The sequence below is a fragment of the Nesoenas mayeri genome (genome assembly GCF_963082525.1).
Source record: "Nesoenas mayeri genome assembly, chromosome: 5".
Classification (NCBI taxonomy): Eukaryota; Metazoa; Chordata; class Aves; order Columbiformes; family Columbidae; genus Nesoenas; species Nesoenas mayeri.
Genome location: NC_137548.1, coordinates 4,075,008 through 4,102,829, shown reverse-complemented (window position 1 = coordinate 4,102,829; position 27,822 = coordinate 4,075,008). Strand labels below are relative to the sequence as shown.

General features: G+C 45.4%; 1 protein-coding gene across 3 annotated transcripts in view; it reads left to right on the top strand.

Moving 5' to 3' along the window:
• The window catches only part of FBXO34 (F-box protein 34), a 42,743-nt gene that overhangs the window by 5,516 nt on the left and 9,405 nt on the right, over nt 1-27,822 (top strand). For 2 of the 3 annotated variants that reach the window (XM_080345125.1, XM_080345123.1), the window contains exons 2-3: nt 8,433-8,511; nt 23,304-23,482. In XM_080345125.1, coding sequence (XP_080201251.1) covers nt 23,406-23,482 — 77 coding nt within the window. In that variant the 5' untranslated portion in view covers nt 8,433-8,511; nt 23,304-23,405. The remainder of the gene's footprint in view (nt 1-8,432; nt 8,512-23,303; nt 23,483-27,822) is intronic. The other variant, XM_080345124.1, reaches the window with a different exon arrangement.

Genomic DNA, 27,822 nt, shown 5'->3' with positions numbered 1-27,822 from the left:
TTACGATTGTTTTTTGCATATTCCTGCTACCACGTGTGCATGTATCCAATATGCTGTACTTGCAGAATTGATATTCAGAATAATATGTTTAATCTCTGATTGCAAAAAAAAAGACTTCACACGCAGCTAATTCCATCTGCTGGAAAAATAAGAGCAAGGCGAACTCCATTGCTTCTTTGGGACCCGCGTTTTGTTGGGCTCATTACGATGTATGAACTTGGAAAATTTGCATAATTTTTTGGCAAACCTAAGCGGCAGCCATTTAATGTAGAATTTTATTAACTTTAAACATCCCTAGCAACTCCTAAGCTACTTCTACCTCATTTTGTATTTTTGGTGTTTTACGAGCTTTGATTTTATAAGCTTCAGTAAAATTTTTCTTCTCCTTGCGATGACTTACGTATATATAACAGCAGCTTGCTGCCATTTCCATTAACTTTCAACCTGCAATCTAATGCAAAATTCCGGTCGTTCCAATTAAAAAAAAGTGTTGAAATTAAATGCTCACAGAGCGAATGCTGAAACGGTAAAACGAGAAGGTGGGTTTTGGTTGCTCTTCTGCAGTGTGAGAAGAGAACTTGATGGTTTTCGAAAAGTAACCTTGGGGAAACTGGGGCATGTCAAGTCTGGTCCTACTTCTGCTGAAAGCTGCTTTCGTGATGTGAATTCTGACATCCAGACTCTCTGGAGCTTAAAATCACAATTGCAGGTAGCTACTAAACGTTGTCTCTTCCTAAAAGAGTGGGTTTTGACACATTTTCAGCTTCTCGAGGTGCCTCGCCATGTCTTTCCCACTCAATTTGCCTTTGTTCTTGTGACCTCCTCCTTTTGCTGGTTGGCAGTCAGGGGAGTCGTAATCTGTAAAATATCAAAACGGTTGGAGTTTTATAGTAATATACTCTCAGCTTGTTTGGAATGCTGTTATTTACTGGTTAATTTTCTTTGGATGCCATAGGCTGGATTAATTTTAAAGTTTGAACTATGCTGTGTTACAGTCTCAACCCGCTTTCTGTCTCGGTACCATCAGAAACTTCCTTTGCTACGTGCAGTCACAGTCCCATGTCTCCGTCCTTCTTTCCTCCTCTCTCTGATGCCATCGATCACCTAAGAATGCAGTTTCTTCCTTGGGATGAACAGGGTTATATCACTGGGCTCATTAATTCCTCTCTAATTGGCAGAAAGCCAAGCATAAAACCTTGTTCATAAGTCACTCTAGAGATTTCTTTGTACATGCTTTTTTTAATACTAGCATCACTGAAAAGGTGGGGTTTATTTTATTTTATTTTCCTCAAGTCTAGACCAGGCATAATTATATTTATACAAATGTATAGGCTTGGGTGTTGCTTCTCTGCAGCCCAGCGAGCAATTTGAAGTCCTTGGACAGTTTAAACCCAAAATTCCTTGTAGCATCAAAGGCAGCAGCTATTCCTCTGCATCTGGGTGGGTGAAATCATTTTCTGCTGTATCTAAACTTCAAAGAGCAACTCACGGCTTGTGCCCGTGGTTTGGTGTTTACTGCAATGTGTCATACTGGAGGCTATGGTTTGGACACTGGGTTCAAGCAGGACTTGCTGCTTATCGAGTGATAGTAGCTAGTGTGGAATTGGGGTTTGTGTTCCCCAACCTACGTGCTCCCAGAGGCAACTTGGTTCCCTTTTGATTTATAAAGCTCTTAATCGAGGTCTTTGTTTTGAACTTTCCCTCACCGTAGTCTTCTATTGCAAAGTGTAAAAATCCTTTCCATTGTAAATCCTTTCCATCACGAATCCTCCAGTCTGATGTTGGGACTGCAGTCTTAGTGTATTTTATGTCTTTAAACCTTTTGTGTTTCCTCCTGTCCTGGCTGCTGAGTTTGAGAGCAGCTCTGTGAACATCTATGCCAAGCTGGCCCTTGTTCTCCTGCTGTTTGGCTGCTCTTGTTTTGTATCGTGCTGCCTTGCACGCTGACCATGATTTCTCTTGATCTTTTGCCTTTATGAGCACCTGCATGTGTCCCCATCCTGGGAGAGAAACACCTTTAGGGAGAGCCTGTCCTCACAGAAACACAGAGTGGTTGGGGTTGAAGGGACCTCTGGAGATCATTCAGTCCAACGCCCCTGCTCACGCAGGGTCACAGAGCAGATCACACAGGTGGGTCCAGGGGGTTTGAATGTCTCAGAGAAGGAGACTCCACACCCGCTCTGGGCAGCCTGGGCCAGGCTCTGGCACCTCCCAGCAAACAAGTTTCTGCTCATGTTCACATGGAGCCTCCTGTGTTTCAGTCTGTGCCCGTTGCCCCTCACCCTGGTGTTGGGCACCACTGAACAGAGTCTGGTCCATCCTCTGACACCCACCCTGAGATATTGATCCCATTGATCAGATCCCTCTCAGCTCCTCTTCTCCAGCTGAACAGCCCCAGCTCTCTCAGTGTCTCCTCATCAGAAAGATGCTCTAGAAATGGAAAAATGCTCCAGAAATGGGTTTCTAGACCTTGGTTTAACCATCAGGGCACTGGAGCTTTCCATGGAGCATGGAACAGCCTTTTGGTTTCTTGCATTTTGTTTTTCATTTAATTTCCTTCCTAAACAAGGATGGCACTCTACTGTCATTTTTTTAAATGAAGTAACTTTATCTTAATAAGCACATGAGTGAAGCGATGCAAAGCGTGCTTGTTTATGCGTCTGAAATCTAAGTAAATCTGTTACCGCTTCTGAAATTCGGGCTGTGGGAGGACTACTGATAGCAACGAATCCATCTCTAGTGGTGTTAAGAAAAAAATCCCCGTGTTTCTCTTAAAATGCATGTGGATTTTTTTTTTAGATGCAGTCATATTAAAATGTATAATAGCTTGCTTTGAACGGGTCTCGCAGCAGAAGCAGTTGGAGATGTGGCTTGAGTATAAGTTACTGGGAATTAATTCTCTTTTAATGCAGTTTTTTGAGTCCACGGATGGTTCCCTGGGTGCCACCAGCAGTGGACTAAACCAGTTTTCCTAATTATTGCTTCGTTGGGCTTTTACAGCTCATGGGCTTGTTAAAATGGTGTTTGCTGATGTGTCAGCTGTGGGCTTCGGGGTAAATTGTAGGATAAATAGGAGTAGTATACATACCTGTATGGCAGAACTCTGCAGCATTCTGTGTATTGTTATTTCCTTAAAAATGTGGTAGTGTTTGGTTTTGTTGGTTTTGTTTGTCTCTTTTCCTCTTTTGAATCAACAGGTGTAGCCAGCGGGGAAAGGGTTGTGGATGGATTTGGTGAAATAACACAACTCCATCCTTGGTCAGACTGAATCCAAGCAAGTGAAGGCACCAGAGAGTCCTGCAGGGATGGGCCGTTTGTCTTTGGGAAATGTTTTTAAGATGTTGGGAAGAATTTAGCTTGGGGAAAAAAGCGAAGGAGCTTAATATGAGTGTAAAATTGTTGTGTTGTTGTGGAGCTATAGGGAGCAAGTTCACCAGTGTTGCTAGCTGCATTAATATTAGTTGTAAGGATTGGTTTGGTTGGTTGGTTTTGGTTTTTAATTCTCTGTTTAGGGCTATTTAACCCTCCCTGTGTTACTTGGTCACAGTGCTGCAGCAAGGCAGTATTGTTCATCAGGTGTCTGTCCAGGCAGAACAAAGATGGTTAAGGACCAAGGAGTCTGTCCATCTGCTTTTTATCCGAAGAAACCTGGAGATTAAAAAAATAAAGCCCATGTAGAAGTCGGTGATTACAGATGCCGACACTTTACTGGGGTATACGTGAGGCAAAGACTGTTGGCTGAAGTCTTTAATTAGACCAACTGGTATCGCTGGGGAGGATGGTTGAGCTTTAGAGCATGAATAAATGTCAGCATATTTTATCAGAACTGCAGTTTGGAAGTGGGGATTTACTGTGAATTGCCATTTGGCTTTGGGGTGTCTGGGGCTTTTCTGTGTCTTCCATATATTAGCGGCAGTTATGGAAGAAGCTGCATATACCACTTTACAGATATACAGCGCAGCTCTTTAAGGGCAGGTACGGTGCGAACTGCTTGGGTAAAATGAGCCATCATTTTCAGGCTGGAGTCAGTAAAGCTAGACGGAGTGCCAGCAAGCGATACCTGTGTCCGAGTTTAATACATTCACAGTGGTCATGCCCAGGGGATCAGTGAGAGATGCTTTAACTTCAAGCCAGCAGGAACAGCAATGCTTTTAGTTTTATGTTTTTCCTTTTCTCTGCAAAGTGGTGTGTTTTTACTGGAACAGCTAAATGCAGGCATATTAAGCTTAATATATGCATGTGTGTGGGTACTTGAGAAAACATCCCATTAGATAAACCAGTAACTTTCTGCTGGGGAGATGCTGAGAATATCACCTGGCCAAGCCAGGCTTGTTAGCAGCTTGTAAGCAACAGCTTTGCTTTGCAGGTATTTTAAGTGCTGAGGGTAGCAGAGCTGAAGGAGGAGGTGATAACGTCTGTGCTATTTCTTATTTTTTTCTCCTTTTTAGGGGAGGAGACAGGACTAATTGCGTACCTTCCAATTCCAGTTGCTTCGTTACTGGATAATCTGGAGCAGCCCTGCAGTCTGCTCTGATAGCAGATAAGTGGTGTGGCTCACAGCACTTCAATCTAAACAAAACTTAAGTGCTTTTTTCCTTCTTCCCTGGAGTGAAACTGTAATTTCGTTATGTGGTAGCCAGGACAGAGTTGTTTCTGCAGCTGTCGTGATGCTTCTCTGGACTTTGCGCATGTTAGAGGTGCATCCCCAGTATAAGTAGCAAAAATGTTCTAAAATACCCCATTCCCATACCTGGCAGCTTCAGTTGAAGGCTCTGCAAGTAGTTTACTGGGTGAAGATCTGTTTAGCTTTGATGTAACATGTCTCAGAGGGTTTAGATATAAACCAATGAAGCTTTAGGTAATATTTCCTTTCCGTAGAGATACATGTGAATTAGTTTCCCTGAACAGTCAAGTCAAACAGCCTGAGCTGCTACCAAGTCTGTGAACACGACTCCCTTCGGTCAGAGTGGTTGTGTTGACGAGGCTGTAGTGCAATTCCTTATTTTCACTTCCCCAGGGTAGAAATGGCATTATATGCAACCCATACGATGCAAAAGAGAATTATTGGGCTGAGCTTTAGAGAAAGTTTTTGTCTGTCTTTGAAACGGAGTAAAAGTGCATTTGTGCATCAGGCTGAATGCTGATAAAATACCTTTTTGGAACGGATGTTGATCACAATGATCACTTTGAGGTACTGACATAAGGCTGCGAGAGCACCGCAGAGGAGTGCCTGAGTTTTGCATAGTATAATACTGGGCAAAACAAAAACTCTTGTCAGCCTAACTTCTTCTGGCCTGCCACAGAACCGCTAAATCTGATCTGTTCCTAAAAAGATGGCTGGCTCTGCAATCTGAGCCACATACAATTCTTTGCTTTTGACTTGAATGGAAAAGCAGTTTGTTTTCGCGTTAAATCGAACCCAAGTGTTGCTGCCCCGGTGGGGATCTGCTCTTGCAGGCTCTGCTTGGACTCCAGGCAGAGTCCTCTTGGCTCTCGCTGCTTCTTGCGGTAAGCCTGGTAATTCAAATCAGAGCGATGGGAGGATGGTAACACACCAAAGATGGGTCTTTGTTGACAGGTAAAAACATATTTGGGGAAAAAAAAAAAGTAATATACTGTTTTAATGTTGAAAGTTTTTGAAAGTTTGGGGTTGCTTGTGTTGGTTTTAACTGGGCCAATGGGGTTGATCACGTAGAGCGGCTCAGTGTGGATCCAATTGCAGTATTAAGCCCTTGGAATAACTTAAGGTAAAATGGTGGTGGATTTCGAAGAATTTAAGAGTATGAGGCCCCGTAGTTGGGTTTTGCATTTATAGGGTGGCTTTCAAAGGGAAAGACACAAACATGCAGACTTTTCAGCAGGGCCTGTTGTGACAGGACAAGGAGTGATGGTTTCAAACTAAAAGAGGGGAGATTCAGGCTGGATGTGAGGAAGACAGGAGGTCGAGCTGGGTGGTGAGGAAGGGTCTGCAAACCACAGGTTCCTCCACCTGTGTGGGTAGGGAGGGTAAACACCATTGCTTGGAGCAAGAGCTTGGCATCTTTTTGTGCTGCGGTGGCTGGTAAATTGGTGTCACTCGCACATCTCAAACCCACAGTCCTGGATTCTGCTTTGTTGGTTGTTGAACCATTGCGTGCAGTTGTGTTCCCTTTCTACAGTAAGAAAGCTCATCCCACATCTCAAAATGGTCTGTTTGCCTTCCCAGCACTGCGCTTGGTGTTTTGGAATTGCTGTTGGGTCTGTGCAGGTTGACAAGGCTCTTGTGGCCATTTGGGATGGTGAAGTTGCCTTCCCCACGCTGCACTTCACAGAATCACAGAGTGGTTGGGTTGAAGGATCCTCTGGAGATCATCCAGTCCAACCAACCTGCTCATGCAGGGTCACCAGAGCAGATCACACAGGTGGGTCCAGGCGGGTTTGAATGTCTCAGAGAAGGAGACTCCACACCCGCTCTGGGCAGCCTGGGCCAGGCTCTGGCACCTCCCAGCAAACAAGTTTATCCTCATATTCAGATGGAACCTCCTGTGCTTCTCCTCTTGAGGTTTGCTAACCAAACCTCCACAACAGCCACCCAGCCTTGGCTCTTTGGCCTTTATTTACCTCTTAACAGTTGAAAATGTGCCTTAGTACCGCTCCCTTTCTTGTGTTTGGTTTTGGGCTTTCATTGTCTCTCTGGAGCAACATACAGTTGCTTGAATTGTCACACGACTGGGAGGGTAGATGATGAGTGTCCTCGGGTCTTTGCTTCGGTGCGTTCATGAGCTGGGAGGGGTGCACTGGGGCTACTCTTGTGCTTCAATATCCAGCACTTAGTTACGGTCCATCTTGACTGTAGAAAATGAATTGAAGGCAAATTATCTGGTAGTGGAGACTTTCTGGGAAAGGAGTTTAATGAGTACCTGAAGGGCTGCAATACTGTCAATTTTGTGCGGTGTCATGTAGCTGTGAGCAAGTTTTCCTTATTGCAGAAGCTGGATTGATTCCTCAGGGCTGGATAGCATCTGATCTTTATGTGAGGGAGGGGAAAAAGCTGTCTGACTTTAATCTGAATTTACTAGGTAGTTAATAAGAAGGACCTCTGCCCAGAGGAACTTGTTCAGCCCATGTTATGTTGCAGGAGCTCCATGGAGATGAAGGCTGCCAGCTTCATTTTGTTCTGAAATCCATTTGGCTTCGAGTTGCCTCCAGGATCTCAGCCCCTGTGATACTTCAGGCTTGCAGCTGGGTCTAACCTGCTGGGTGTTTAAGGGCTGAGGTTGGGGCAAAACCTGGATGCTTTGGTGGCTGAGAGGTGACATTGGCATGTGGAACTTGTCATTCAGGTGTCCTGCTGAGAGCAGCATGCCCCTTGCCTGTCTCTTCTTCCCTTTATCGTTTGCAGTTTGTATTTAAAAACAGAGGGGTTTAAGCTTTGTTTTCTCTGCAGTTGTGGTCCAGAGGAGCGATCGGCTGTCGTGATGTTTGGCCTTGAAGGTGCCTTGGTGGCCGATTGCGAAAGCCGCTATTGCTACAGGGAGTACAGGAAGGTATTTGCACCAGTCATCTAGAAACTGGTCTCATTCAGGTCTGAATCAAGCTCAGGCTCAAACAGGTCGTGGAATTTATTTATACAACAGCACTGGGGTGTGTGGCATTGCAGAGCCAAATAAACACTGGTTCCCAGCCCCGAGGCTGGTGTTGGGTGTTGGATAACGTGGCACAGGGTAATTGTGGCCGGGGACATGGGTGGAGGGGTTAGGAGAGGGTGAGGGCTACATCCGTGTGGAGAACATTAAATGTTCCTTGTTGTGCTTGCAGCTCGTTAATGGCTCTGTTAAGAAACGATGGGTGCGTCTGAGGTTATAGGAAGGATGGAGGTCAGCTTGGCAGAAGGAAGCGCTGAGTGAGTTATAGGAGACATGGGGATTAATAAGACAAAGCGGAAGGAGGTGGATTGAAACTGGTCAAGTGTGTGGGGAGTGGCTGGTTTACATGGGGGCTGGACATGCAAAAGCGACAGCACTCAAGGGTCTTGAGAATCTGGGTGTTAGAGAAGTGACTGGGAAGTCCACGCCAGGACCCCAAAACACGTGTGCTTAATGAGAATGGAGGAACAGGTGAAGGAAGGGGTCTGGCGTGGCTACTGAGAGCCTTTTGGTCTCTGCTCTTTACTGTCCCTGCAGCCTGGGCTTCTGTGATGCCAAAGCATCTTCTGCTTGGCCACCTCATGGGACTTCTCCTGCTGCCGTACTTGCTGGACTCTTTTTGGGGTGTACTTGGTCACGCAGCACTGAAAACCTCCTTGAATTGGTGGTGCTCCACATGTCAGCAATGCATTGACTGTCATTCCCACGTGCCCTTTGCACTGGGCAAACCGGATCATTTTAATTTTAAGAGCTGTAACACCGTTAACGTGTAACTAATTTCCTTTTTCCTTCCCTTTTGCTCTTCAGAAATGCCATTTTCGTGAGTGTGCAAGAGACCTACAGAGCTGTAATGTCTAACCCTGCATGGAGTAACAACTCTCTGAAGGTACCACCCTTTTTTAACTACACGGCTTCGTTATAGGCTGGGTTAATGATGAACTGATCTTTGCTTCAAAGCTTGAAGAACCATCTCTTACATAATGCTGTCCCTTCCAAAAGTGTGACAGCACTGTGACGTTTGGGTCTCTGATTTCCAGAAAAAACATCATGCAGACCAGCATTTGATCTGGGGTGCCAAGGGGCCATCCCTGTTTCTCTGGGAATCATCTCTTGCGGGTCTGGTGTTGCCTTAGGAACAGATGGTGGTTTCTATTCAGGGAGCTGAGCTAAGCGTTCTTCATACTTGGTGGCCATCCTTGGAAACATATTGCCCTTCTTTTTAGTGATGCAGTGATTGCCTGTCTGTCTTTCTTGACAAGAGGCTTCTAGCTGTATTTATGAAGAATATCATGATAAAGTGCAATTGCACTTTAGCGTTTAGGTCGAAATGTCGTGGTTGTTTGTGCTGCATTAACCAGCTCTCAGGCGTTGGCTTGTTCTGCTGTCTGATCCCGCAGTGATGCCATAATACTGAATTTTGGACTGCCGTGTACGTTACCACGGCAACAGACTGATGTCACAGGCTCAAGGACATGACTTCAGCGTATGATCATGCAGAGGCACGATCAGGTTTGTGAAGGAGAAAGCTGACTAATGCGCATCTCAAAAGCAAACAAGGGGAATGCAGGGTTACAGCTGACCAAGCAAGGTGCTTCGGTATGAAAATTCCCCTCTCTGAGGGGCTGCTCATGTCTTTAGGACAGGAACAGTCGACGTGATGAGCTTCTCTTTACTGTGGATAAGCAGAAATCTTGCAGGTATCCTGTATCTTTTAAACAGGTGGTGTTCTGGGGTGGGGACACTTGCTCTCTGGTTTCAGAGCTTTGGAAGGGCGCTTTTCTGGTTTAATTTTAAAGAACTTCTCGGTGGTCTTATAAGCATGCTGAGAACACTTCGACTCACTTAATGGTGTTCAAACAGTTTAATTGGTTTTCCAAAGCTTTTATTTTATCCATAACATTGGAAGGTGAAAGGGGAGCTCTGCATCTGCATTATGGTCACATTTTCCTATATCCTATTAGCAGATTCCAAGATTGTTTAATGTGATCTCCACCCATTTCATTTGGCTGCAACCTTTGCTCCCATGAAAACAAGGCTGATTGTTCTGAATTGCTGTGTGTATGTGTTTTGGCACGGCATGAAGGTACCTATAATAACACAACCATTGTCTGGAAAAAAAAGCAGTTTGCAGTAATAACTACAAATAAAAGGGTGCAGTACTGGGGCAAGACAGATAATGGTCGTTTTCCCACCCATTATGTCCAGCAGATTCTCAACACGATCACCCCTCGGTGTGACAGGGATGTGGGCTTTAATGTAGGATGTGAATATTGGGAATAAGGGACTGAAATATTTGCATGTTGTTCCAAGTTTCTCTTTCCTGGACACGGTTCCATTGCTCATATCTACGGATGGGGAGACTGAATGACTTTTGCACAATGCGGTATTTTATTTGCATGCTGTGAGCAGTTTAACAAGTGTGTGTGCTAAATGAAGCATTCCCACTTTCAGTTAGCAGCTGACGCACCCTTAAAATTCAAAGAAAAAGAAGTGCATTTAGGTTGAACAGTGGGGTTTTGAGGGGTGACATTGTGCTGGGTGTTTGAGCGGATGGTCGGTCCTGCCAAGCCTGAATGTTAACTTGAAATGCAGTGGGATTCAGCAAGAGAAAGAGTCAAAAAACCCCCAACCAAACTAACTCCTTTGTGCTGAAGTAATTTTTGCTCATCTCTGCACATTGTAGAATAAAAACGCGAGATTGGGAAGTAATTGTTTGAAATGTTCGGTGTCGCAGGAATCGAGGATATTTAGCAGAAACTGGCATTTCTTATAGGAGTTGGGTTGCCTCCCAGGACAGGAAGCTGTAGAGTGTTAAAAAAAGAGGCTGGGAAGGAGTTTTAACAACCCCCTCTCTAAATCAGGATGCTTGAATTTGTTGCTTGGCCTTGAGCTGAAAGGGCTGGAAGCTCCGCAAAATTCCGCGATTCACGCTGCTCGGCAGCAAACAAGACGATAATGGGGACGGACTCTGAAGAAGGCTGAAAAAGAGAGGCTTTGTGATACAGCGAAGGGGAAGGAAGTCTGGAGAAGTTAGAAAAGGAACAGATGTTTTCGGAGGTGGGGAAAAACTTAACTATCCGTGTAGTTTGCTCTTGCAGCCGAGCCAGCAGAAGGAACTTGATACCAAACAAAAGTAGGCACACCCAGCACTGAGCACAGGGATCCTGGAAAGCTGCTCTCTGGTGCCGCGATGCTTTTCTGGTAGACAAATAACGTTGTTATGTGGACAGAAGCGAATGATAAAAGCACTTGTGAGTTTGTGCAAGGGTCCGTCTACAAGAAGTTGGAGCTGTTTGATGCTTCTTGTTAACAACAATAAAAAACCCCACAAAACATAATGGATGTATAAAGCGATACGCAAAGCAGGAAGCCAAGAGGGATGTCGTTCCCTGAGAAGGAAATAATGACAGAAGATGCATTAAAAGAGAGGGCGAGGTTGCTTGTAGGGTGTGTTTATGGGCTGTGATGACTGGAAGTGCGATAAACCAGATTGCTGATCCCGTGTATCAAAGTACAAGTGGCAATGATTTTTCAGGTTGTTGAAACTTGCATCCAAAATATGTATATATATATATATGTATATATTTTGCTCTTACTAATAGATTAATCCACTGTAATTGACTGTGAATTAAACCTGGGGGAATTTTCCCATCTGTATGTGCTGCACAGCCTCTTTGCCGTCTACTTGATAACTGCACCTTCAGATAATTAAAAGTTGGTTTTAAAATCTGCTCTTCTTTCAACTGTTATTCTTTTGCATCTCTGTGAGCCGTCGGTCCGTCTTCTGGCTAAAGTGTAGAAACCAAGATAACGTGGGTTTAGGAAAGGAAAACTGCAGATGAATCTTTAAAATGGCAAAAACTACAAAACTGAGTGGATGTGTGAGGCTTTTAACATGCACATCACTGTTGCACTTTCCCAGTCCGGTGTGGAAAACCCTTAAATTCACTTTGACTTTCTGAAATCTCATGCTGCTTGCCCCCCTTAAAATCAATAACCAAAGCTCCATGGCTGCTTTTGCTTAGGAAGCGGTTGTAATTACCCCGAAATTACAGGAGTTGTTCAGCTCGGGGATCCTCTGGTTTCAGCACATAGTTTCATCGCTCTGGAGTGTTTTGAGAGGCCGAAGGGTGGGATGCAGCTACAATGAGTTTCCAGATTCCTAACAGCATGAGGGACTGTTTTTAATAGTGATGATAAAAACAGCTATTCCCAGTTGGAGGTTAGTCAGTGATACAATTATCAGAGCTATGAAATAGTGCAGGGATGGCTCCGAATGGAAAAACTTAAGGCCTGAAACTGATTTTCTTGAGGGAGCCGTTTGAAACTGTTTCCTGCGAGCTCGTGGAGAATTAGGAAGAGATGGTAAATGGTGAGAACTCGGGGGCTTGGCGATTACTTTGGTAATTTAGTTTTCAAGCTAGTGAACTTCACTGGCTTTGGGGAGGGGGGTTAGGTAGCGATTTGGTGACGAAACCCCATGTGGAGCTGGCGTATTGCATTTGTCACATTATGGTCTTCAGCACAGTAAAGTAACAATCCCCAGCTCAAAATCTGGTTTACTTAAACCCTCCTTTTTAAAACATCCTTATTTCCTGCTTGGTTTCTTGGTGATTTGGTGGTCCTTATTCATATTCTTGATGTTTTGTCCAAGAGGAGGAAGCCCTAAAAAAAGACTCAATTGCACCGGGGGGAGCAGTGGGAAATACTGAGTTAGACAGCAATACCTATATTTTCCCTTTTGTGTTTTGCTTATAAAGCTGGTTTTGCATTAATAACTCTAAAAGTAGCGTGAAACAAACCCGAGTCAGATGTTTTCAGATGAACTATTAGGAAAGTTCATACTTCTAAAATGATCATAAATCTGGAAAGAATTGCACCTGAATTATTTCTGGTGTCCTGTCGTGGGTCTGTGCTACTGAATTTTGAAAATGAAAGATGGAAAGATTTGCAGCAAAAGTTCTCCCAGTTAAAAAAGCATTAGAGCATGCAGAAGCTGTTCCTTTCTGAAATGTAGGTGCTATTTTGGGGGCTTTTTTCTTGAAAGAATGAATTATAGCAGAATTCGTGCTATGCTCGGAGTTTCTGCAAATGTAATGGTGTTAGTTGCTGGGCATATCAACTACGAAGCTCTGAAAATATAAGACTATTTTTTACTTCAAGTAACTCGTGAGTTATTAACAGAAAAAAGAAATCTCTAAAAATGTAGCCAAAAAAAGATTGAAGATCCATAGAGTTGGCGGGTTTCAAAATTAGCTTAGATTTTAAACAGTCTTTTGAAACAATAACGCAAAAATATAATGCATGTAATGCTGGTTTCTTCCTACCAAAAATCCAAGCTAGTTCAGCAGAAGATGTTCTGTGTATGATGTTCTTGTAAGAATTGGTATAAAAGCCCAGCAGATATTTTGGCTGGACGAGACTTTTGGTGTTTACTCTTGCTGTCCTCTCTCTTCCCCTGCGGTGGTGAATCCGCAGCGTGTCCCTGGTCACACACCGGTGCTGTTGGGTGTTCCGCTTCGAGTCTCATCTGCATCCCTGTGTTAGTCCTGCTGTCCCTGGTTTGAATTTCTTTATTTTGCTGGCTTTGACGCCATGCTGTCCCACTTCCTCGCCACGCACATGTGTAGAATCATAGAATCACAGTATGGTTTGGGTTGAAGGGACCTTAAAGCTCGTGGAGCTGGCATGGATGCCCAAGCTCCAATTTACATGGGAATGGTTAGATTTCAATCAAATAACCGCTCCATCTGGTGTTAACCAGGGTACAGAGGACGGACGGGAGGTTGGTGGAGCTTTGAGAAGGGCTGGAGTGAATTTGGTGGGGAAATGAGCCGAGGGCCATGAGAATGAGGTCCTGCTGCTTGGCCAGCTCTGGTTGCTGGTGCCTAGAGGTGGTGTGAGGAGGTTTTGGTGTGTAAAGAGACACAAGAGCCTCCCCACCGGATTCCAGCTGTGTCGGCTTTGTTGCTTTTAGGTTAAACATCAGATCTGTGCAAAGTTCTTAGAGCTTGTGGTCACCAAATGGAGGGGAAGCTGAGCACCCAAGGTTTCACAAGGCAAGTGACGTCTGTGGTGGCTCCTGCAGCCTCTTCCTGCAGGTGGAAAGGCCAAAATGCAGTTGAGCAGGACTCGGAGAATCTCATCTAATAGAATCATAGAATTACAGACTGGTTTGTGTTGGAAAGGACCTTCCCAGCTGATCTGGTGCTCATAATGAGCAGGGACATCTTGACCAGCTCAGGTTGCTCAGAGCCCCATCCAGCCCCGTCCAGCCTGGCCTGGGATGTCTCCAGGGCTGGTTCATCCACCACCTCTCTGGCCAACCTGGGCCAGGCTCTCACCACCCTCCGGGCCAACAATTCCTTATGTCCATGACTTCACCCTGCAGACCTGGAGCAGTTGGAGAGATGGCAGCACAATGTACGGCATTAAGCAAAAAAATACACTGCTGGATTGAAATGATGGCGCCTCATCCTGCTTGTATCGAGCAAATATCTCCGGCACCCTGACAAATTAATCTCGTAATGAAGAGTGACGATCGGCAGCCTTTGATATGCAGTCTAATTGAAAATGTTTGATTTTTGTGTGTGGTGTCGGTTAATAGCAGTCAGAATAACTTTAATCTCTTTAGGCTTTGTGACAAGGTGTGTGGTGAATTGTCCTCCTCCACCAGCCAAATGCCCACCCAGCCACTCGCTCGCTCCCTCTCCTCAGTGACACAGGGTGACAATGGGCTTAGAAGGATTCGGAGTCAAGATAAAGTCAGGGCAAAACAGAAACATTAATTTACTACCAGCTAAACTAGATTTAGGCAGTGAGAGACAAAAAAATAGATGCTAAACCAACACTTTTTCTCTCCCTTTTGGCTGCAGGGGAACACCTGCCCTGGCTCAAAGCATTTCTAGCCTTTTGCTCTGGGATCTTGGCAGGTTTTTCCACCTACTGTCTGTGTTTTTTGGGTTTTTTTTGTCCTTTCTTAAGAAATAAGTTTCCCCAGGAGTGCCAGTCACTTGTGTGGAGGATTTCGCTGTGGCCTGCGCTGGGTCATGGTGGAGCCAACTGGAAAGGACCTGGGACCACTGTGACCTTCTCCCACAGTGGCCACACTAGACCTGACACTTAATTAGTGATTTAAATTGTTATTATTTATTTCATTTTTTTGTCTTAGACTGTAGACTGTCCTTTGGGAACCTTTTTTTTTTGTTAATATTATTTTATAAGACACCACTGGCAAGACCAATGAATCCAAAGCTGGTTGAGAGGCTGTGGGCGGTGGTGTGTCTTGTTTCTTTGTGGGTGGGTTGTTTTTAGCTGCTCTTAATGAATCTGTTGGAAGTTTTCTCTCCTCAGCAGATGTAATGATGCACTTTGTTGTAAAATGTTCCGTGAAAAATCGTTGGAGCTTCCTTCTGCATTAAATCCATCCTGAAGTTGGGTATACTTGGTATAACTCTTCCTAAATTTGCAGAGCACAATTTTTGGTAAACTACTGACATAGAAATTTGAGAGTTCAGCATTTTTACATTATCCTTACAAGACGAAAGATGGTTTTCTGTGAAAACCTGACATTGGGGCATCAGCAGTATCCTTGTTTAAACCAAAAATTTGGAAGGATTTAAGAATTTGCAGACCCTTAGGAACAATTGGAAATTGTAGAGATGCCTGGTGAAAATTGTAACCGCTCAGCTTTGCCATGGATGGGTGGAATGAATCCATGTGAACAAAACTATGTCATTCTGCTTTGAGTCTTGTTTCTATGCGTGTTTGGCTTCGTTGTTTGTGCCTGAGTTATGTTGGGAAAGTATCCACAGTGCTATAGGACAGAGAAATCTATAAAGAGAAATCTATAACATATAGATCAGTTAAAGCCGTATATAATTCAGTGAACGAAGTTTCAAAGCTGATAAATTTGGTGTTTAACACTGGGTCATCTGCTGTGGTGTTTTCCTCATTAGCGATGTTCTGAAGAAGGACCTGTATGTATTTATATACTGGATATTTAGAAGTATGTACAGAAACAGTTGCTACTGTGCATTGTGTGCCATGGTGCAGGGAAACTTCTTGCCTATATAGTGTCAATTATGAGCTTTTTGGGTTCCTGTTGACATTTTACTTTGCCAGGATATGCCCATAAAATAGCCAGTCCCATGCCGGCATACACAGATATACAGTTGTAATCAGAGGAGTATCATAAATGAATTTATTTTCACTGTGTTGCAAGAGCTGCCACAAAACAGGCCAATTTAATTTTAAGCGTTGGAGTGGATCGTTATGCTGGGCTGTTGGATCGCTAACAAACTATTACGGGCTAACTAGTGAGTAATTAGTGTCAGGCAGGCTGTGTGATGGTCAATTTATTAGCTGTCCCAGCAAAAATGAATCTGCCAAAGTGAGTCAAGTGGACCTTTCCAGCCAGGACCCCAAACTTCCACAGGCAAAACAGGGTGATGAAATTATTGTTGACAATCCTGACGTGCCATGTCAGTGCCGTTATAATGATCAGCATCTTCTTTAGCAACCTAACATTGCGTTCTTGAAAAAGACGCGATTCTTCTTGCTGGTTTTAACTGGCTTTCTCTAAAGTGGGACAGGCTGGGTCTCTGTTGCCGTTCAGGCTGATTTCTTTCATGTAGGCTGATTTCTGTCTCTGGTGTTCGTCCTAAAACTCCCATTTAACGTCACTTCTGCATCTTGCAGTTGTTCTTTGCGTGAACAGGAGCCATCTGAAGAGACCTCAGCCCCACAAAACCAGGGCACGACGTCTCCAGAGCTCCGGGAGCGCTCCTCGACTATTTTTGGAACCAGCTCTATTGCTTCTATAATAGGAAGGCTTCTGGAAGCTTTCTCCTTCCCCTTGCCCCAGGAAAGTCGCCTTTCAGCCGAGCTTTTCGTTCATTCAGCATCTTCACAGCAAAAGAAATCTGGTTTTATACACCAAATAACCCCGACATAGCTCTGTGTTGTGCCCTCGGGTGCACAGTGTTACCGTGAGTATCTTTACTTGCACCCCGAGGACACAGCTGCCGTGTCTCTGCTCGGGGGTGTTTTGCTCCCCCCTATTTATCATTCGGGGCACACCATAGATTATGTGGTGACAAGAAGTGCCAAAGTAGGTGGCAGCTTTCTAGAAAGCAGAGTAACGTGTGATCTGGGTGCTGCAGCAGCATTGGCGAGCGAGGGATTTGCTGGTTTTGTTTTCCTCTTGGATCAAGCAGAGAACAAATCTAATGAGCCAGTTCTTAACTTCTTCCCAGTTGAGCAACAGATGATGTCCTTACCCAAATTGTGCAAGACAGCTGCAACCTGTCAGGAATAGTTAAACAAGGGAAACACTTGTGATATTATTGTTTTCCAATATGGAAATACAGGGCTAACAAGGTGCAGCAGAGCTTTTTCTCTTTTGAGATTTTTCTTTCAAGGGGAGAGCGGACAACCAACCACACCTGGGAGAGAGAAACTGTGACAGCTGCAAATTTGAAACCTTTTGTTCTTTATTGACGTGATGTTGGAAGGAAGACATGTCCTCCCTGTAGTGCTTCCTTAGAATAAGCATTTCATATGCTTATTGGTACAGCAAGTAGGGCAGTTTGGTGACAGTGAAGAGTCAAACGTTGCCTTGGAGCTCTTCCTGCTTGTTTCCCTGCTTCCGAAACACTCTGTATTTATAAGTTGGGGAATGACCTATTAGAGAGCAGTGTAGGGGAAATGGATCTGGGGGTCCTGGAGACAGCAGGATGACCATGAGCCAGCACTGGGCCCTTGTGGCCAGGAAGGCCAATGGTACCTGGGGTGGGTTAGAAGGGGGTGGTCAGTAGGTCAGAGAGGTTCTCCTGCCCCTCTGCTCTGCCCTGGGGAGACCACACCTGGAATCTTGTGTTCAGTTGTGGCCCCTCAGTTCCAGCAGGACAGGGAACTGCTGGAGAGAGTCCAGCGCAGCCACCAAGATGCTGAAGGGAGTGGACCATCTCCCGTGTGAGGAAAGGCTGAGGGAGCTGGGGCTCTGGAGCTGGACAAGAAGAGACTGAGGGGTGACCTCATTCACAGGGATCAATATGGAAATGGTGAGTGTCAGGAGGATGGAGCCAGGCTCTTCTTGGTGACAACCAATGATAGGACAAACGGTAATGGGTACAAACTGGAACACAGGAGGTTCCACTTAAATTTGAGAAGAAACTTCTTCTCAGTAAGGGTAACAGAACACTGGCCCAGGCTCCCCAGGGGGGTTGTGGAGTCTCCTTCTGTGCAGACATTCCAACCCGCCTGGACACCTTCCTGTGTAACCTCATCTGGGTGTTCCTGCTCCATGGGGGGATTGCACTGGATGAGCTTTCCAGGTCCCTTCCAACCCCTGACATTCTGGGATTCTGTGTGCGCAGTGTGCATTCAGAAGTGTTCCTTTCCACTGACTTGAGAGAAGTTAAACCCTACGTGTGGCAGAGACCTTTCCGAGCATGATTCAAAGTGTGGATTTGAGACAGCGGAGTCCTGAAAATATCGTCCCACTGGCTCTGCTGGTGCCTGCCAGGAGCAGGGGTCAGTAGGTTCAGGGAACCGACCTCTTCTGGGTTAATTTTCTCCTAATTCAACACCTTGAGCTGCTTCAGGTGAGAAGGTGTGAAAGCGATGAGAGGAAGAGATGGAAGACCCCATCATGGCAGGAGTTAGTGACCCACACGGCCACGCGTCTGCACGATGTTTTGGAGCGTCCATGTGCTCCCTGCTGACATGGATGCCCAAGCTCCAATTTACATGGGAATGGTCAGATTTCAATCAAATAACTGCCCCATCTGATGTTAACCAGGGTACAGAGTATGGACAGGAGCTTGGTGGAGCTTTGAGAAGGGCTGGAGTGAATTTGGTGGGGAAACGAGCTGAGGGCCATGGGAATGAGGTCCTGCTGCTTGGCCAGCTCTGGTTGCTGGTGCCTAGAGGTGGTGTGAGGAGGTTTTGGTGTGTAAAGAGACACAGGAGCCTCCCCACTGTATTCCAGCTGTGTTGGCTTTGTTGCTTTTAGGTTAGAGAACATCAGGTCTGTGCAAAGTTCTTAGAGCTTGTGGTCACCAAATGGAGGGGAAGCTGAGCACCCAAGGTTTCACAAGGCAAGTGACGTCTGTGGTGGCTCCTGCAGCCTCTTCCTGCAGGTGGAAAGGCCAAAATGCAGTTGAGCAGGACTCGGAGAATCTCATCTAATAGAATCATAGAATTACAGACTGGTTTGTGTTGGAAAGGACCTTCCCAGCTGATCTGGTGCTCATAATGAGCAGGGACATCTTGACCAGCTCAGGTTGCTCAGAGCCCCGTCCAGCCTGGCCTGGGGTGTCTCCAGGGATGGTTCATCCACCACCTCTCTGGCCAACCTGGGCCAGGCTCTCACCACCCTCAGGGCCAACAGTTTCTTCCTCATGTCCAGCCTGAATCTCCCCTCCTTTAGTTTAAATCCATCACCCCATGTCCTATCACAACAGGCCCTGCTAAAAAGTCTGTCCCCATCTTTGTTATCGGTCCCTTTTAAGTATGGAAAGGCCACAAGAAGCTCTCCCCGACCTCCCCTCATCTTATTGTAGATATCAATCCTTGCATCTCTTACTGCTTGTAAGTTGGATACAGTGTCTTTACTAAATATCTGTTTCCAGGTGAGGGTTTGTAGCCAGCTGCAGGTGGGTGCAACACAAGGGTGAGGTCACTCGGCAACTCTTTCTAAAATCATTTTAGTTCAAGTGTGCTTGTTTTTTCTTATTTTGCCTAAGAACATTTTAATAAATAAAGACGTAAAACCTAGCTGGTGAACCTAGGGTTATAAGGTAGTTCTTTAGTTTTTAAATAGGTAGATGTTACAGAAAGAATAGTTAAAGAAAGGGTTGTGCTTCTACCGTTGTCTAAGAGGCTGAGTATGAAGACCTGGTGTGTCATCTCATGGGCTGACCTGCTGTGGGTCACTGGTTCTTACCACAGAGTGGGAATGTTGGGATTTGGGCAAGATTTCTGGGAAAGCCTCTCGCTCTGGAGACTCTGGTGCTGTTAGAGGTGTCAGAATTGCATGTCTGGTGAAATATGCTTTTAGAGACAAGTATCATGTCCTCAGCTGAGACGCAGGGTAATGAACAGGCAACTCCGTTATTGCAAGAAAACATCAAAAAACTCACATGAAGATCTCTTTTATAAGGCCTCAGCGCTAGCCTTTTTTTTTTTTAATAAGGATTATTTGTCCCTTATAAAGACTTCTTTTGGTGTTAACTGTTCCGAGGTCCCCTCTGAAATACTTGCCGTTGCTTTTTTCTGCGTCCTGAGCTCTCTGATGCTCTTTGAGGGGTGACCTCCGTAATTGTTATCAATATGGAAAGGGTGAGTGTCAGGAGGATGGAGCCAGGCTCTTCTCGGTGACAACCAGTGATAGGACAAGGGGTAATGGATACAAACTGTGTTTCACTTAAATTTGAGAAGAAACTTCTTCATGGTCAGAGTGGCAGAGCCTGGCCCAGGCTGCTCAGGGGTGTTGTGGAGTCTCCTTCTGTGCAGACATTCCAACCCGCCTGGACACCTTCCTGTGTAACCTCATCTGGGTGTTCCTGCTCCATGGGGGGATTGCACTGGATGAGCTTTCCAGGTCCCTTCCTAATCCCTGACATTCTGGGATTCTTTGTCCGGCTGATCCCATGCAGCGGCCCCGCCAAGCATCCCAAAGCCACTTGTGCCTGGAGCTGTGGTGGCCAAACATGGTTCTACCAGCAGTGTGGTTGCTGCTCAGAACCAGTCCCGAGGCCACGGCCTCCTTCCTAGAAAGCAGATTTTCTGGAAAGATGTACCCATCCTTTGTGCTCGTTTGTAGCAGTTGCTACTGGTTTAAAACACTTGCAGTAAAGCTTTAGCTATCAGAATATCTGAAGCTGTAGTGTATTGCTGCACAGCTGAAGAGACCTTGACCCCCCCTCATCCACTCCAGTTGAGTTAAAACGTTTATTTTCCTAAACCGCCTCAGCGTTCAAAACTTGATGGTGAGACGGGGAGTTGTGTGGGACCATCCAGCGACCTGCCTGTTGCTGGGAAGACGTGATACTGCTGCCAAAATCAGAGCCCTTCCCACATCTTATGCATAAAGGCATATGTTGGGGGTGGTTTCAGGAAGGGAGAGCAACACGATTAGGTTTTTAACTTCCTCTTCTGTTTTGTTTCCTCTGTGTATCTGCATTTCAGTTTTCGGGCTGTACCCAGCTCTGTGCAGAACTAACAAATCAGCTGAAGCACCTACTGATAAGGATCAGCCTTGGTAAAGAAACACACTGTGGTAGTTAAAAGGCAGTAAGTATCTTTCTGCTAGCTCAGATTCTGATTTTTTTTCTTCTTTCCTTTTTTTTTTGTTTAATTCACAAGCACAGCTTTTTACTACTTACACAGTGGGAATTTGTCTGTAGCTCGCTGGCATTAATAGTCTATTTTAGCTCTTTTCTATAGCACAGCAGCTCGAGGAGGAGAAAAAGCGAGCTTTGTGCAGATCTGCGCCATCTGAACTTCTCTGTGTCTATTTTGTCAGCTTTTACTTTCCTCTAGTAGGTGCTACTCTCTTCTTAAACTCATGACACCCCCCCATATGATTTCTGTGCTTGGATTGGGGCTGCCCCTGACCTGAACGCGTTCTCTTGATGGTTTTGTTTCTTAAGCTCTTTATGGCAAACAAGGTATCTTTGGGTTTCATTTGTTTTTTGCCTGGCTTTTTGTTGTTTCCTTCTCGATCGATCTGCAGGACTAGGACAAAATGTCTGGTATTCCTAACTGGGAATACACGGAGTTTTAGCTGTTGAAAAAGTGGCTGGCGTTCTTGAAATGGTTTGGTTGCATTTATTTGGGTGTGGATATAATCATGTTTCTGCGATACAGTTCCTGCTGAGTCTGAAATGCTGGTGTCAGTAAAGCCAGAAGGAGAAGCCAGACAAAAGCTTGGATAAAAGTCAGATACTCAGTGCCTCTTACTGATGGTTCATGGAAAAGTAATGATTTTGTGTTTAACTTTTGGTTTTTGTAGAGCACTAAGCAAATGCTTTTTTTCTCTGAATTACTGCTTGTGAATATATATATTTTACAGCCCATAAGACAGCAGCAGTGGCTGATTTTTGTGCCTAGGTTTCACTCTTGCAGGTGGATCCTTGTTGTAGGCTCCAGGCAGTCTCATGAAAATGGTGTTTAGTTACAAAGCTCTGATTTCTGCTGCTGTTACGGAGTTCCTGGAGTAGAGGACATACTGTCATCCTTCATCTTCTCCATCCAACATGTTCCTTTGCCTTGTGTAGAGCTCAGCAGAGATCTCTCCATGAAGACCGGAACGTGTTTATATAATATTTTATACATTATTTTAGGCTCCCACTTACTCAAGTGTAGGCGAATGATTAACCTCTCATTCACCATCACTAGAGTTACCGTGAAATTGCCATAGCGATGACATCAAGTCAGCTGGATCTAAACCAGTTTCTGTTTTCCCTGCCTGGAAAGTCATCCCTCATCACTTTCCCAGCAAGTGTGGCTACCAAGTTAGAGCCGGCTTTCCGGGCTGGGAGTGGTTGGTGGCAGCGCGGAGTTGTAAACTGTGTCAATCAAGTGCTGATTAACTATAGGTAGGTGCTCTTTTGTCTGGGGTTTTTTTCTCTGGCAGGTGTTGCAGAAGGATTGAAGCGAGAGGCTCCGTCTCTGCCAGAGCTTGGCTGCTGGTGAGGACAGACCCGCTGCGCTCTGGAAATGCTGCTGTTGGAACAGGGCAGTGGTAGGAACGTCGAAAAGAAAAGAACAACCTGCTCTGCTAACTCACAGATCCCCTGGGGTTGCAGCTCTGGAGTTAGCATCTTCAAATGACATTCTTTTATTACAGCGTCATTGTGCGAGGTCCTCCCCAGAGGAAGCAAAACAATCTTTAAAACAATCCACTGGCAACTCAGGCTCGAGTATTTTGAGTTTTTCCAGGGCTCTTTTGCTGTGTCACTTTTTCCTTTCACGTTCCAACTCGAAGATTGTTGTTCTTTCGCCGTCAAAGCGCCAGTAATAGCGTCTGCTCCAAGGACAAGGCGTCGAAGGCAGCAACCTAGTGCGAACGGGAGATACTGCAGGACAGTTTTGTTTTGCTGAAATCTGCTGCCTTATCTGCGTGTGATGCAAAGACAGAGCAGTTTTCACAAGGCTTGGAGGCCGCACGGCGGCATGTTTTTCGTCCTTTATGAAACCCTCTGCGCTATTTTGATTAGAACGCTAATGTAACCCCTGGCAGCGCCAAATCTTAACTGTGAGCAGTGATTTCCCCCCGAAGCTTGATGCGGTGCTAACAAACAGAAAGATCTCGCGCGTCCTGTTTGCGCGGAGCTCGGAAGGCAGCACGTTCCGCGGGAGGTGCCGAGGCAGTACTGCAGTCGTATATAAGGTGAAGACGCATAGTATGTGCAGGCAGGCTGTTGTGGTGGGCGTTCATTTGTGTTTTAATGGTGTTGAGAAACTCCAGCTGCAATAATGGCGTGTTCATGTTAAGTTCTTTCATTTTTATAGATATGTATCTCGTATATTTCTATATAGCGCTCATATATATATATAAAACTCATATATATTTATTTTTTGTCTCTTGGGAAAGAGTCCTCATCCTGCTCATCATCAACCGCTGCTGTGCTCAATGGTGATTTTCTGATGTGGCTCCTGTTTGCTCAGTCTCCAGGCGGCAGAGACGCGGCGAAGCCGATGGGGAAGCCACGCGCGTAGCGAAGATGGACTGGCTGTGACGGCTGTGCCTTAGCTGGAGAGGTGGTTACCATGAAGAGTTCCTGCAGAGCTGGTCTCCACAGGGAACCGCTGAATTCCACGTCCTCCACCTTCCATCAAGTCAAACGGTATGAGCGGAGCGACCGGTCTGCCTGTAGTTAAGTGTTGAGCACCGATTTAGCCTCCTCCTCACTCAAATGTTTGGTCTGAATTCTTACTTAAGTTGTAACGGCTTAAGGGGAGAAATGTTCTTTGACATTTTAATTTGATAATGACAACTGCAGATTCACTACAGCTGGTACTTACTTGGAGAAATCTTGGGGTTTTTTAGCAACAGCTGTTAATTTGGGAACATGACTTTCACTTTAAACTTAATTGGGGAATGGCTTGTCATAGGAGACTCTAAAACATGCAGTCAGCTTAAAGCAAGTGGAAGTGCTGGCAATCGTTGCGGTTTGTCTTACTCTGGAGTAAGTAATTAGATTAGTTTAAGCTCAGATTTTGCATTGCTCACTCCTGTGTCTCTTATTAAGCAGAAATGCACGATTGATTTCGAACCCTTGTGCTTATGTGACAATTAAGTGAACGCCTCTCACTGTGTCTCATTATAGGAACACCGTACAGAACAACTTGTCCTTATGCAAATGCAAGAACATGCCAGTTTGAGTTCAAGCTACTTGAAAATATATGTATTTTTTTCTTCTTTTGCTGAAACCAAGACTCTTGAACTTCCTCAATGTGAAGGAAGAGAGCCAGCTTTCTGGTTTCCAAAAGCCGTGTGGGTTTAAAGCAAGCTTTCAGCTTTGTTCTTTGTGGTTGTGTAGACAGCATATACTTGCTCTTTTAGTCTCAAGGTAATTTAGTGCTGGAAGAGACTTCCTGGGTCACTCAGCTCTTTCCTTTCCCAAGCAATATCTTTTGTAAACTTAGTCCAGCCTAAAAACAGTTACATCTTTTTTTTTCTGCTCCTGTAGATGAATCCATTACTGAAGATGACAGATCTGGCTGTGCGATTAGGAACCTCCTTTTGACTTCTAGACTGAATATTTGTGCCAATCGATATACTCGTTAGAGCTCGTGTTCCTTTTTGTTCCTTCTGCATAAGCACCTCTTCTTGTTTGCAGTGGTTTACCTCTTTTGCTGGGCCTCTTTACCTTCCCCTGTGGTTTTGCTGTGCTAAGTGACCCAAGTGTTCTCCAGTAGCTTCTTGAACAACAACTGCTGTCGTCGTCATTCTCGGGGTGGATGAATCTCCTCTGAGTCAGGTCCGAAAGCGTGTGCAGATCTGGCAGGAGGGGTTTTGCTGCTGCCTTGAATGCATCATGAATCACCTCCCCTTCCCTCTGTTCCATGGACATGTCTTTGGTGGCCAATGCACCGTTCTTAGGTACCTCCAAAACTTCCTGCTGTTGAGCTTGCTGGTGCATCACCAGCTGGCGTTTTAAACTCTCCTAAGTTTCTGATACTCTGTCCTTTGTGTCCCTGCTGTTTTGGAAACGCCTTCATTTCTGTGGTATTTGTGTTGAGGTCATTCCTGACAAAGTGAGGTGTTCCCAAGGCTGATTCTTGAGGCATGTCTCTGGTTTCCAGGCTTGTATTTTCTTATTCAGCATCACCTGGGGCTGTCTGCTGCTAAGCCAGCTCCTTTGTCTGTTTTCCCCTTCCTCTGCCAATCTGTCTTAACCGGTAAATCTCCTTGTGCCTTCTCAAGTCTGTGTCAGTAAGATGTCTCAAAAGGTCGCTTTTTTGAGAACCTTCAGGTTAGTCTGCCCTATTGAACTATTCCCTTTTTCCCCTTTTTCTTGCTGTTTCCTTTGCTCTCAAAGCCCCTTTAAATGAAAGTCAGACTGACAGGCTGTTGTCTCTTCTCTTTCTCCCCTGCAGTGCCACCTCCAATGTGCCACATGTTTTATTAACTCGTTGCCTTAACGAGCTTTATAAATCCCACGTCATAGCTGGCAGTTCATGAGCCTGTCTGTTTTGGATTCTAAAACCGAGACTAGCCAGTCCTTGAAATCTTCATGAAACTTTTTAATCCTCCCCCTACCGGTGTTCTTGTTCAAATTAACCCCTGGGCTCCTGCCCTCATGATCACCTGTACAACCCCTCTTCAAACACGATGCACAATCCAATCTGGTGGTTTGAGCTGTACCTAGAGCTCTCCTAATCTCTGCCCTGACCTTGCTTGCAGCCCTGTTTATCTCTCTGTCCTTTCTCACAAACTGAAGAGCCTTTTACTCTTTGTTTTTCAATATCTTTGCAGTGGCTTAACACCGGATGAGTTCTCACATTTATTCCTAGACTTTTTGATCTTTAAGATACAAGTTTCCAAGCGATGTGACCTGATGACTTGGAACCTGTCTCTGCTTCTTGTATCCTTCATGAGCCAGTTCCTTTTGGTCTTGAGTTTCCAACCTGACGACTTGCTTTCAGATCTACTGTTGCTTATTCTTTCTTTTGAACTCTGAATCTCTAATGATAGTGCAATCCAAGGTTAATTTGTACAACCTTTCATGTGTTCTCATTATGCACACACAAAAACTGAAGACTAAATAGTGTCACTTTGCGTTCGTTCGTTAACCGTTTGAAGAAATTTGTTATGCTGTGATATTAAAAAAGGCCTTGGTCCCCTGGCAGGTAATAAATTAGAAAGCGAATGATAAATTGAGAAAGATAAAACATTTCCAGATAGAAACATGTCACCTATCTGTGCTGCTCTGGGCTGCTTTCAGCAGAAACCCTATAAAACCACCAGTTTGGGTTTTTTTAACCATCCTTCTGTGATTTCTTCTCATCTTAGCCCATTCCACCCCAGGCATGTGTGCTATCCCCTCATCTTTGAGCTACATGTTTCTGGAGCAGCTTATAACCCCAAATGCCAAATATTTCACTTTATTTTGTAGTAGCTGTGGCTACTGTGCTTTATGCTGAAGGATGTAATGTGTGTGCATTTGCTTAAAAATGTGTTCAAAACTTATTACGGGTGGGAGCCCTCAAGCTGGATTAGTCTGTGCTTTGGGCTTGCATGTGTGGCCCGTCACCTGAAACCTCTGCTGGGTGAAGATGGTGGGTATTACAGGATGGATTTTATAGCTGCTCCTATGTGCAGCTGTATTTTGATGTCCTCCCCCCCAAAGTCAGGTTACTTGAACACCTGACGTGGATGAACAAGCAGAGAGTGATTGAATGTTAAGTTAGATGTCTACTTTGCATTTAGCTCCTCAGCTCTTCTGGGCTTGTCCTGCTTCCCCCAGCCCGGCTGCTGGAGTGCAGAGCAACACGCCAGCACTCTGGTACCTTCTGTTTGCTCTCTGGTCCTGTGATAATCCTCGCTTGCCCCTTGATTGATGCAAAAGGTTGGGAGATGTCCTCTGCCGGGAGGACAGGCTGAGAGAGCTGGGGTGTTCAGCTGGGGAACAGAAGCTCTGGGGGGACCTTATTGTGGCCTTTCTGTACTTAAAAGGGGCCTGTAAGAAAGATGGGAACAGGCTTTTCAGCAGGGCCTGTTGTGATAGGACAAGGGGTGATGGGTTTAAACTAAAGGAGGGAGATTCAGGTTGGACATGAGGAAGAAATTGTTGCCCTGAGGGTGGTGAGAGCCTGGCCCAGGTTGGCCAGAGAGGTGGTGGATGAACCATCCCTGGAGACATCCCAGGCCAGGCTGGACGGGGCTCTGAGCAACCTGAGCTGGTCAAGATGTCCCTGCTCATGGCAGGGGGGGCACTGGGGGAGCTGGGAAGGTTCCTTCAACCCAAACCATTCTGTGTATCAGGAACAGTTGCTTTAATGTGAAGTTATGCTGTAAAGGAGTGAGTTTTCTAGAAATCAGATGCCTGAAGTGGAACCCACCCCTGATCTGGAGCATCTCGCTTCCCAGCCCGCCTTTCCCTGATCTGGACACTTGCCATGCACCAGAACAAGCTCCAGTGAGCGGCATCGTCCATCCCAACTGCTCGGCCGGGACTTTCCCGCCCCGGCAGAATCCCTGGAATGCCTTTGAAGCAGCTCCCCGTCTGCGTCGCCTCGTCCCGGCAGCGCGAAGGGGATGGGAACAGTACTGAGCCCAAAGGACCCACCAGCGCCTTCCAGAAATAACAAGTGGTTGCCCATAGTTTAATTTGCGTTTAGTACTCAGACCTTTGTAATTATCGGTGTTCTTTACAGAGGAGTTCAGCTCTGTGGACGGAGAACTGGGATGCCAGGGAAGAGGAATGCCTTGCCAGAGGTTATGCTTGGTGTGGGTTTTTATTGTTGTTGGATTTTTTGTTCCCCTTTTTTATATTTGTTTTTTGCTTCTGCTTTGTGTTAGTGTGTCCTGAGGGTTTTCACAGAGTTGTAGTTGGCACTGCGTGTGCAGTCAGCAACGCTCGGAACTTTGCCGATTGGAGTTAGTGTTTACAAAAAGAAATCCACAGGAAACTTGGGGGTTTCGATTGAAATTTTCGCCTTAATAAAACCTTCCGGTCAT